General features: G+C 41.8%; 1 protein-coding gene across 1 annotated transcript; it reads left to right on the top strand.

Moving 5' to 3' along the window:
• Positions 1-377: 377 nt before the first annotated feature.
• On the top strand, positions 378-1,288 carry LOC145795488 (F-box/kelch-repeat protein At1g23390-like). The gene has a single exon (XM_082880027.1). It carries the CDS (start codon positions 396-398, stop codon positions 1,257-1,259), a length of 864 nt encoding a protein of 287 aa, XP_082736153.1. The 5' UTR covers positions 378-395; the 3' UTR covers positions 1,260-1,288.
• Positions 1,289-13,057: the final 11,769 nt, after the last annotated feature.

Below are 13,057 nucleotides of genomic sequence, written 5' to 3'. Positions count from 1 at the left end.
CCCACTCCACCTACCACCTACCACCTACACCTACTACCTATTCTTCTCTTTTATATATATCATTGTAAACATCAATACATTAATCAATAATAACATCATCAATACATAATTTATTCTCTCTATTTCTCTATACATTTATTCTTACATGGTATCAGAGCAAGGTTAAACAACTTAGTAATTCCGCTTCACCGGCGAGCGGCAACCTCGCCTTGGCCGCCCGCCGGACAAACCCAAATTTCCTTCATTTCTTCTTCAATGGCAGATTCTTCAACAACACTTTCAATAAACAGATCAAACTGCATAGAGGATCTAAGGCCACAGTGGAAGGTGATATGCGAAGTCCTTGTTTGCTTCCAATCCCAAGTCACCAACCCAAATCAAAGCATTTTCAAAGCATGGTTGAAGCAACTATGGTGGTGGCTCAAGAAGCTTCAATCCATGGAGACATGTTAGAGACAATCCTCTCGTACGTGCCACTCATCGATCTCGTACCGGCTTCACACGTGTGCAAGTCATGGAAGCGTGCGGTGTTTTCTTCTCTCCGCCACCTCAACAAGCCCAAACCATGGCTCATCGCTCACACGCACACCACTTCGCACGCGTTCGACCCCAGGTCGCACTTGTGGATCGAAATCAAACAACAACAGCCGTCGATCAAAATCAAGCAAATCTCCACCCTCCGATCGTCTCACTCCAACCTCCTCTACATGCTCTCCCCATCGAAGCTCTCCTTCTCGTTCGACCCGCTCCATCTGACGTGGCACCACATCGACGCACCGCTGGTCTGGCGGGTCGACCCGATCGTCGCCGCCGTGGGCCGCCACATCATCATCGCCGGAGGGACCTGCTATTTCGAGGACGATCCACTCGCCGTCGAAATCTACGACGTCGAGACTCGCGCGTGGGAATTGTGCGATCCTATGCCGGCGATTCTCAAAGACTCCTCGGCTTCGACGTGGCTATCGATCGCGAGCAACGATCTAAAGCTGTTCGTGACGGAGAAACACTCCGGTGTGACGCACATGTTTGATCCGGAGACGAAGACTTGGTCTGGACAGTACGATCTCTGTCCCGATCCGTGTATTTTCTACTCTGTGATTGCATTTTCCGATGACCGTTTGATCTTAGCGGGACTCATCGGAGAAATGGATAATGTCAGAGGAGTGAAACTTTGGGGAGTGAATTGTGAGAGCTTTGAGTGTGAAGAGATTGGAGAGATGCCATTCCACTTTCCAACCCACCACTTTTTTTTTTTTTAATCACCCCACTCTCTCTCCTCACTTTGCATCCACCGACCAAAATTTTTTTTTTTTTTTTTAAGCTTAATTGGTGCACTCCTTGTCGCCCACTTTCTTTATTTTCTATATATATATAAAAAAAAAAAACATCATCTCTCCTCCGTTTGCTTTCAAACTCCATTCTTTTTATTTATTTTCTCCAAATCACTTTCCTTATTTCCCTCATCTTTCATTTTTAATTTCAAATATATTTTTATTATTTCTTTTCTTTATTTTTCTTTCACATTATTTTTCCTCTTTTTCCAATTCCATTCATCCCATATAGCTTTGCACACCAACCATATTTTTATTCATCTCCGAGATCAACCCCGATCACAATTTTACACCAAAAAAAAAAAAAAAAAAAGACCACACAAAACGAAACAAACCAAACAAGCACATCCACAGGCGGGATTTTTCTTCTCTACTCTGCTGCCGGTCTTTTCTTCTTGCCTCCGTCCTGGGCGGTCCTTGCCGGTGTTGCCTCCCTGTTTCCCACTCCACTGGGTACGATCACTACTCCCTGCTCCTCCACTGCAGCATATGGCGGACCTCCAAATCGGAACATCACGGTGGCCTTCTGCTTCAGCTCCTTGTTTTCTGCCTTTAGCACACTTATCTCTGCTCGTGCATCCTTATACATGCGCTGGAGCAGAGCCAGTTGGGCGTTTAACTGCTGCACCTCATTTGTCCTACTCTGCAGCCGGTGCGACAAGTTTGTGACTGCCGTCATGGTCTCCACACATGACTTCAAAGTATACTGATTGGCCTCAATATCCGTTTGCACCGCCATTTTTTGCTCCACAGACCGCATCGGAAAGTTCAACGGAGCAAAACCAGAGGTGTTTGGTTGAGGTTCACTGGCCACCGCACCAGTTCTCTCTCTTGTTGACTCGTTGAGGTCGGGAAAGAGGGTGAGCAGACCGCGGGAAGACGAAGCCATTTTCTGGGCTACAAAGTGTTCCACAGTTTCTCTCTCCGAAGAGGCAGAGTTTTTTTTCGAGAAGGGTTGGTTTCAGAGGTTTCAGACTGGTATGCACAGCCTCCGCCTCAACCTTGGTTTAAATAGCCAGGGCCGATCCGCGCATCGCGCGCCACTTGCCGACAGCCGACAAAACGGGCGCGCAAGCCAAGGCGCTCACGTGCCTCACCATCATGTCCGGCACACCTTTTTATGAATTGGGCACGCCTTTTGATGGCACGCCTTTTGACAGATCGGGCACACCTTTTGAGGGTGCGCCTTCTACAACGGTCCGACATGACCCCATAAACTGTCTTCTACAACGGTCTGACACGACCACACAGTGTCTGCTACAACGGTCCGACATGACCCCGTAAACTGTTTGCTACACCGGTCCGACATGACCCCATAAACTGTCTTCTACATCGGTCCGACATGACCCCATAAACTGTCTTCTACAACGGTCTGACACGACCACACAGTGTCTGCTACAACGGTCCGACATGACCCCGTAAACTGTCTGCTACACCGGTCCGACATGACCCCATAAACTGTCTTCTACATCGGTCCGACATGACCCCGTAAACTGTCTTCTACATAGGTCCGACATGACCCCGTAAACTGTCTGCTCCAACGGTCCGACATGACCCCGTAAACTGTCCTGCTACAACGGTCCGACACGACCATACAGTGTCTTCACCAACGGTTTGACACGACCATACCGTGTCTCCTATCCTGTTTTATTTTATTTATCAGTTTACTTTTTCTGTTTTGTTACTCTCTCCAAACTCAAGTTGGCTAGTACCTATCCTCCTTGAGTTTGAGGGGGGCTGTTAATGTAAATTGTAAATGTAAATTGTAAACCATATACTACCTAACCCACTCCACCTACCACCTACACCTACTACCTATTCTTCTCTTTTATATATATCATTGTAAACATCAATACATTAATCAATAATAACATCATCAATACATAATTTATTCTCTCTATTTCTCTATACATTTATTCTTACACAATCTCGTTTTTGTTCTGGCCTTTTATGAACAGTTGCATATCTCTTTCCATCTATCTACTTTAAAAAAATAAATGGTAGAACTCTATTTCCTATTTTTTTTCCTTCTACCTTCTTCTTTTTTTTTTTTTTTTTTTTTTTTCAATCACAATTACTTTGCCCACTTTGGTTTAAAAACACGTGCAACACTTCCATCTGGCAACAACTTAGCCCTCGTTTGGCATATGTATGTTTTAGTTTAAAAATTAAAAAAATTAAAAAGTTTATAATTTATATTAAAAAAATCAAAAAGCCTATAATTTATATTAAAAAGTTAAAGATTCTCTTTTTTTTTTTACTTTTTGTACATCTTTTTATAAAAAACTAAAAAATCATTATAAACATATTAATTTTTTTATCTCATATTTTAATTAAAAAATTAAAATATTATTAAAATAATTTATTTCTAAACGAGGCCTTATTTTGTTTTAAACATGCGCATACTCGCACCTGTTGGCCATCATCCATTTTCAATTTCAAAAGCAGGCAACGTTTCGAAGGGCAACAACGTACAAATATGCGCCCGTTTGCCAAAATCTTTTTCAAAGCAAGAAACGTTTCTACCGGCAACATCTTTTTAAAAAAAAAAAATTAAAAAATTTTAAGATGTATTGAGAAAGACTTCTTCCATTGGCCAGTGTTTTCTCATGACAAAACGACAAAATATATGCGTGGTTTTACACCAGGTAATAATTCTCATTTATTGAATTAAACTGTAATATGACGTATAGCTTCTATTTCTTGATTGATCATATTTAAAATGTGATTCGTAATTCGTAATAGATTTAATTGCAATAAATTCTAACCAAATAAAACTATTAATCTAAATCATCTAACAACCATAAAAGTAATTTAAATTGTTGTTTCACAATTAATAAATCGACTCAAACGATTTTTAGATGAAAAAAATACAGTTGGAGCACCTCTAACTGTGATAAAAAATCATAGGCGAAACGTCACTAAATAATCCACTATGAAGATAGAAAGAATACAAATTTACCAAATAATTTGTCCAACATCTGGAAAATTGTCTTCACCAATCCGTGTCTCTTTCACCACGCCTTCATCTTGGAATTGATAAGCTTAATGTTGAATCCACAACATCCACGTCGAATCAACGACCACGAGCAGCTTCGAACTCTTTCAAAGACTTCACGCTTGAATCTCTGGAATCCACCAAAAAAGAATTCTCTTGTATTTATAAGATCAAACACACATCCCTTTGATATAACTCACTTAACTCATGATATAATCTCTCAAGAATGTCAAAGGAAACAAGCAAAGAACTTCTAGAAAAAAAACCCTAAAACCCAAAAAGAAAATCTGGAAGCCGTACCCTAAAGATGGACTTGATCACAGCTTTATAGCAAACAGATTCGCAATCACCGCTCGTGCGCAAGAATGGCCGCTCTAGCGGTGTGACTTAAACGCGTGTTTCTGAACAAGGCTCTATACGCTCGAGCTATGGAAAGTGCGCTTGAGCGTAAAAACACAACTCCCAGTATTTTTGCAGAGAAGCAAAACTTCTGAGAGTGCTGATTTTCCGCTCGAGCGCAGCTTTCACCGCTCGAGTAGTCAAGCCAAAAAAAAAAGAGGAAAAATTACAACTTTTAAAATCATGTTTGTTCGCGGAATTGGCAACCCGTAGGGATCTAACAATATTAATAAAATTAAATGAAATATTGAATCCTTAAATCTCTAATGAAATTATTATTCCCTATGAATGATACTTCCATTTATAAAACATTACATGTTCAATTTGATTTAATGGAATGAGATGAAATAGAATGAAATTATCATATCTTATCATAGTAAATAACGATTCTATTTGTAACGTATTTTTCATTTTTTCCTGATCCACGACCTTATTGTTTTTGTTTAATTTAATGAAAACAATGAGTGTATTTGCTTATGCCTTACACAAAAGTGTATTTTTGCTGATCAGTTTTAAAAAACAATCTCAGACCCAACGAAGAACTCATGGAAAAATAAGATTCCTTCAAAGGAATGATTTTTATATAAAAAATTTTGCTTTTGAATGTAAATGTTGCAATGGAGTTTGCTTGCACACTATGTTGGTAAATTACTCTACATGCCTGTGGGGACATAATTTTTGAATGACAACACGTAGCCGAGGTGTGGCCAAGGTGTCACCGAAGTGCCAGCCGAGGTGCCACGTGTCCTGGTCATGACGTCGAGATAATCTCGGCAAGGCCGAGGTTATCTGCGAAAATACCAGAATCCGGGATAAGCGGATGAGGGACATGAAAATCCTAAGTGATTCGTGATTAGTTCAATATTAAAATATTCCAAACCCCAATTATTAAAAACACGCAATCTAAATTATCAAACACTTATGAAAGTGATTTAGATTGTTGTTTTCGGAATAAACAATAAATTGACACAAACGATTTTTACGTGGAAAAACCACAATTGAAGAACTTTTAATTGTAATAAAAAACCACGGGCGAAACGCCACTAATCAATCCACTACTAAAGAAAAAAAGATTACAAAGACAACACACAAATTACCCAACTCAGTCAATTTGTCTTCAAACCTTCTGTAACTCTTTCACCAAGCCTTCGTCTAGGAACTGATCAACCTGAAGTTGAATCCACAACTTCACTTATCGAATCAACGACTACGTACAGAATCAAACACCTTTGAAACTCTACGTTTTGAATCTTCGGAATCCACCGAAGAATAACACTCTTGTATGTATTCGATCAACCTCCTTGATATGTGCTTCTCAATTCATGAGTTTAATACTCATACAATTTTATCAAGGAAAACTCACAAAAACCCTCCAGAAGAAAACCTTAGAAAGCCTCAAAGTAGATCTGAAAAGTAATCCTAGTTTTGGAGTAGAACAACTACTTATAGAAATCCTGGATTTTGAAGCTTGCTCGAGCGAGAACCTTAACTCGCGTGGTTTCCATAAGTGCCTTCGCTCGAGCCACACATGCTTCGCTTGAGCGTACATTCATCTTTTTCAGGTTTTATGCTAGACGCAGTCCTTCGCTTGAGCGTACATTCATCTTTTTCAGGTTTTATGCTAGACGCAGTCTTTCGCTCGAGCCACACATGCGTCGCTCGAGCGAGCAAGACAAAAACAGTAAGGAAATTACAACTCAATGACTTAAATTTTGTTCATGGATTTGACAAGACTAAGGGACCTAACAATCTCCCCCTTTGTCAATTCTCGGACAAAACTTTCTAATACAATTTCCTAAACAAATGAACTAGCTAAAACAATTACAACTCAAAGAACTAGCTAAAGCACATGAACTAGCTAAACCAATTATGAAACCAATCATGATGGAAAAAAACCTGCATAAAATAAACATAGAGAAAATAGTATTCAAACCAAGAAACCATCATGACAACAAAACAAACAGAAGCCCAATAACCTATCAATATTTAACAACTATAGATGCAATGTAACAATAAACATGTCCAAGTATTGCCTGCAAAAAAAACATATCCCATATACATTACCCCCAAAAATATAAATCTTGCCTGCAAAAACATCATACTCCCCCTTTTTGGCGGGGAGTGACAAAAGAAACAAGTATAGATACCATAATAAAAATTATCCAAGTAAAAAACAAAAAACTGTCCAAGAACAACCAGATGCCAAAAACTAGGAATAAGGAGGTGATGACTGCTATGGCTGCTGCAACTGAAGTATAGATAGAATCTGAGCAAGCATGGTACTTTGCTCATCAAGTCGGCTGTCACGGGTATCGAGGTGGGCATTCAAATGATCGAGGCGACGAGTGACTAACTGCTCAAACTGCTGCAATTGGCCACGAAATGTGCGAGGACTCATCTCAGGTAGATCAGGTGCACCAGTTGTGGCTGCCTCAAACTCCTCCTCCTCTACAAGGGGATCATCATCACCTGCACCAGAACTCCCAACCCTCGACACCCCCCTCACATGGGCTTGACTCTGAGAAACTGTGAGCTTTGTGATGGGTTTTATAGGATGTACAGACTCATCATCATCATAAACAGGAATATCAAGAGAAGTGAGAAAACGAGTAAGCAAGCACCCATAAGAAAGCCCCAAAGACTTTCTACCCTCAAAGACCCCAATCATTTTGGAAACAATCATTTCTGAAAGATCAATGGGAAGTCTGTGATGAATACAATACAACACATAACCTTGGTCCTGAGTAATGTGCGAGGAATGGGTGGTGACATGAAGATTCGCACACACTATGATATTCATAAGACGGAACCGAGGAAGCAACTCATTTTGCTGAATGAGTGCCCCAGCGAGCCAAGTCTGGTCAACACCACATAATTCAGACACAACACGATCAAAATCGACACCTGACCGAGTAAGAAATGGATAATGAAAATTACCAACTTCAGGAAGAGCAAGAAACAGCTGAAACACATCTCCAGTGATAATAATAGACTTCTTCCTAACCCAAGTGGTAAAGGATGCCGGAATTTCTTTGCGAATTGAATGAATATTGCAATAAAATTCACGGATGAGACTTAGATTTTGTGGCCCCAAACAATGCAACACTTGATCACCGCCTAATGAATCGAATAAAGACCGAATGGTAAGAACCTCAAAAGCACTAGGGAGGACATTTCTTTCTAAATGAACTTTACGAGTAGCAAACGACTCCCTAAACAACTTAGACTTTTCTTTAGACTCGAATTTGTTAGTGTTGAAGGAAGGATGGGAAATTGTAGTTTTACGACGCTTGGAGGATTCAGCCATGTCTAAAACGACCTACAAGTCACAGCACAAGACACCCAAAGAAAAAAAACAAACCCAAGTCCAAACCAAAGAACACAGCAACAATATCAGTAATCCAGCAGTGAGACAAAATAAAACTCATAAACAGAGCAGATAAATGACTTGAATAAATAGAGTAATCAAAGGATGAAACTACAAATTAAACACAAAAAAAAAATAAAAATAAAACTCTAAGGTGCCGTTTGGTAACACTTACGTTTTCAGTTTTCTGTTTATATTTACAAAAATTTAAAAAACTCAAATAAAAACCTGTTTGGTAAAATTTTTGATTTATAAATCAATGGTCTCAGTTTATAAATTTAGCCAAAAAATGAAAACACAAAAAATGTGTTTCCATTTTGAGTTTTCAGTTTTTTTTTTTTATCACCCAACATTAGCCACCACCCGCTACCATTTTCCACCACCGTCTTCCGCCACCACCACCCACCCTCCACCACCACTTGCCACCACCACTCACCACCCACCTGCTACCACCAGCCACCACCCGCCACTACCACCCACTCGCCACCACCACCCACCCCTCGCGGTTACCACCACCACCACCACCCACCTGTCATCCACCCGCCACCACCCACCACCTGCCACTACCATCACCGCCTGCCACCACCACCCGCCACTTACTTGCCACAACCACTCACCGCCCACCTGCCACCACCCTTCACCACCAGCCACCTACCACCACCAGCCACCTACCACCCACCCGCCACCACCACCACCATCACCCACCACTCACTCGCCACCCACCTGCCACTACCACCCACTTGCTACCACTTACCACCGGCCACCGTCACCCACCCACCCACCACCACCACCTACCACCCACTACCACTACCCACTCGCTACCATCTACCACCCGCCATCGTCACCCACCCACCCACCCACCACCACCCGTCACCTACCCGCCATTCGCCACCCACTTGCTACCGCCACCCGCCGCCACCACCACCACCCACTCGCTACCACCCATCACTCGCCACCGTCATCCACTCACCATCACCACCCATCCGCCACCACCCACTACCACCCGCCACCGCCACCGCCACCGTCACCGCCACCCACTCGCTACCACCCACCACCCGCCACCGTCACCCACCCACCCACCTACCACCACCATCCGCCACCTACCTGCCATCCACCACCACCCGCCATCGGCCACTCACCACCCACCACCCACCACCTACCCGCCACCCACCACCCGCCGCCGCCACCACCCACCCACCTACCCACCATCACCACCCACCCGCCACCACCCACTACCACCCGCTATCTACCCGCCATCGGCCACTCACCATCCACCACCCACCACCTACCCACCACCCACCACCACCACCTGCCATCCGCTACCCACCACCCGCCGCCGCCACCACCCACTCACCCACCCACATCACCACCCACCCGCCACCACCCACTACCACCCGTCACCCACCAACCACCACCACCACCACCACCACCACCCACTCGCTACCACCTACCACCCGCCACCGTCACCCACCCACCACCACCACTACCTACCCGCCAGCCACCACCACCCGCTATCCGCCACCCACCACTCGCCGCCACCACCTCCCACTCACTACCACCCGCTACCGTCCCCATCCACCCACCACCACCACCAGCTACCCACCACCCACCATCACCATTTTCCACCACCGTCTTCTGCTGCCACTTGTCATTTCTTACTCTTTTTTATATTTTTAAAATTTTTTAAACATTTTTTCAATTACCAAACGCGTTTGTAGTTTATGTTTTCCTAAAAATAAACAAAAAATAAACGAAAACCAGTTTATAAAATTTTTGTAAATATAAACTGAAAACGTAAACGTTACCAAACACACCCTAAGTAAACAAATTAAAACAACCCGCAAAAATTAAAACCTCAAATGTTAAACCCTAGCAAAATAACCTAGCACAATGCTCCAACTTATTAACCCTAGAGACAAAAGAGAGACACAAAATTAGTATGAAGTAACCAAAAGTAACAAGGATGAACCCTAGATGATAACAGAGCAGAGCCACAGTCATAGTGCAAACCGAGAAGTAAAAACAAAGAGAAAATAAAAACTTACCAACTTCGGAGAATGCAGAAGCAGGAAAGGAAAAATGCCCCAAAACCAAGAGAGAGACAACTTGAAGATAGCAACAAGTAAGACCACAAAAACCCTAGGGGAGAGAAAGGGAAAACACGAAGAGGTGGGAAAAAATGAACTAAAGAGACACAGTTTCAGAATTTGAACCTGTGACAACCCTCACTACCGTTTACTGATGGCACCACTGATTTCTGCTAAACTGTGACTGATCATGATAGGTAATTGAATTGTTTAAAATTCTGAGCGAATTGATTGAGTGTGTTAGTTAAATGCATGTCTATCTGTTTGACTGTTAAATTATCTGTTTGTGTTTTATGTTTTAAACTGTAAATTGAAGGCCTTATCCGCGGCCGAATCTGAAATTGATTAATATTTTATGCTAATTGAAATTTATGTGATTTTATGGTATATTTAATTGAAATTTGATTTAAAATGATTAAATTGGATTAAGTAGTGTTAAATCACATAAGTTAGACTTATTTACCTTAGTGCCATTAAGTGGACTTTGCTAGACAATGTTTAGTCTTGCTTTACATGTGTTGGCCTCACTTTTTATCATCCTTCTTGAGAGACCAAACGTGAGAGAGAGCTAGAGAGTTGGAGAAAAGCTTGAGTTCTTCATTTTTGCTTGGAGTCTTGGAGATATTGAAGTGTGATTGCATATTTGAGCTTCCATTCGTGTAATTGAGGAACCTAGGTAAGGATTTCATCCTTTTAATTATGAAATCAAGTTGGTTCTTGCATGATTCATGGTAGATAGGAGCCTAAGGTCATAAATTGGTTTAAGATTGTTGAATTGAAGCTTATATCATGCATGCATGTGTATATCATGAAGTTTGAGATTGTTTTCAAAGAAATTCTTGCATGCATGTCCACATTTTTGTTATAGTCCTTGAACTCACCATGTTTTGAAGTTAAATCTTGCATTTGATCTTGTTTTAGAGCATTGGAATTTCAAGGAACCCATGCATGTGTTGAATTTGCATTGTTCTTCATATTCTTGAAGTTTATTTGAAAATTGTGCTTAATTGAACTACCCTTGGGCTTTGATTTCTCAAATTGACCTTTGAAACATGTCATATTATGAGTTTGCAAGTGTTTTCTAGAAAATTAGCCTAAGAGGATCGAAATTGATGATTTAAAGTTGAGTTTTGAGCTTGAGGTTCAAATCTGGGATTTCCAGATTTTAGACCCACGCTCGAGCGAGGAACTCCACGCTCGAGCGTACACTCTGAATACATGAAGTCCGCTCGAGCGTAGAAAGTGACGCTCGAGCGTGAAATTCGTGTATCTAGTACTTTGCATGTGTTTACAGTCCGCTTGAGCGAGAGAGTTCACGCTCGAGCGAGGACTTGTGTCTCACGCTCGAGCGTGGATCAAGTGCCCGTCGAGCGTGATTTTTGTACATCCAGTACTTTTACTGTAGCTTACAGTCCGCTTGAGCGACGGAAGTCACGCTCGAGCGGAGATCCTTTGGCTGCATGTCCGCTCCAGCGTAAAAAGCCACGCTCGAGCGAGACCCCTATTTTTTGAAAATTTTGAAAATTGTTTTAAAGTGCATCTTTGCATCCTCATTCCATCCTAGGCATTCCTAGGCCTAGTTTAAGGCATCTTAATGAGGATATTGATGTAGAACCACACCGAGGCAAATTAGGGATTAAGTTATTATTTCCCAACTGTGTAGCTTAGTGTGTGTTCATTCTGTAACTGTAGGGTTGGCATCCGAGGACGCTCTAGCTGCTTATAGCCCAGTGCTCTGTGAGTAACAATATTGTAAAGATATGTTCAATTGAGATTATTTTCTGAACAAATGACTGTATTGCTTTATGAAATGACACTGTTTACTGAATGAATGTTTGTCCTATTTGTGAACTGTATTCGTGGCATCCATAGCAATATACTGTTACTGCTACTGTTACAGAGATCTCTGTCGGTTCCCATGCTTGGAACCACTACTGTCTACCGATATGATGGCCATCATTGACTGCTCGGTTTATTAAGATCTACTGTACTGTTTTGCTATTGGATGTACCGCATATGACTTTTATAGTTTCTGAATTACTGTTATGGCATGAATTATGAGCCACAAACTGAATGACTGATATACTGATAAATGACTGTTTTCAATACTGAAAGGACATTCATTCTTAACCTCTTTACGCATATGTTATTCACTAGGCTTTAGCTTACTGTTGATATATATATGTAGGTGTTCAGGCACCGGACCAAAGTTAGGAGCGTCGGATTAGCTCTTGTTTTGTCAAGCTAACCATCGTGCCTCACCTTGAGGTTCCAAGTGCTGCCAAGCTAAGACTGCTTCAGGGCGTTTTAGATTCCTCCTTTTCTGTCTCTGTTTTGTACCGACTGCATAGACTGTTACTGTACTGTCATGGTAGGGACTTGGTCCCTAACCTGAATGTTTGTATATGTATGTATAGTACTGTTTTGTTCTGAATGTGAATATGTTTTGAAAAAATCTTTTTGCATACAGACTGTCACAGCTCATTGGACATTTTTAATTACTGTTTTGGCTTCCGCTAGCCCCTGTACTCTGTATTATTGTCTTACTGTTAAGCAGGCCTTCGGTAATCTCAGATTACTGGCCGGTTACGGTGCTAAACCCATAGGGGCGGGTTTGGGTCGTGACAGAGTGGTATCAGGGCGATATTAAACCACGAGTTATACCGTACATACGTGTCCAAATGAGCTATAGGATGTCCTAGAAAAGTAAATAGGGCATTGCATGAGCATGAAAAGTGTGTGTGGCCATGACATGAATATATGTGCTAATGTGTTTAAGTATGCAACTGTCTATGTTTATTATTGCTACAATTGTCTATAGTGAAATGGATAATGCAAGAACTACTGACGAAACTGAATCATCCGAGGCCAGAAT

This window comes from Camellia sinensis, chromosome 7, assembly GCF_055761805.1.
Source record: "Camellia sinensis isolate YWXY chromosome 7, ASM5576180v1, whole genome shotgun sequence".
Taxonomy (NCBI): Eukaryota; Viridiplantae; Streptophyta; class Magnoliopsida; order Ericales; family Theaceae; genus Camellia; species Camellia sinensis.
The sequence above is the reverse complement of the archived record's forward strand: the minus strand, read 5'-3'. Positions and strand labels throughout refer to the sequence as shown.

Excerpts from the sequence above, each read along its gene's own strand:
- LOC145795488 (XM_082880027.1), top strand. The coding sequence starts at position 396 with ATGGTTGAAGCAACTATGGTGGTGGCTCAAGAAGCTTCAATCCATGGA.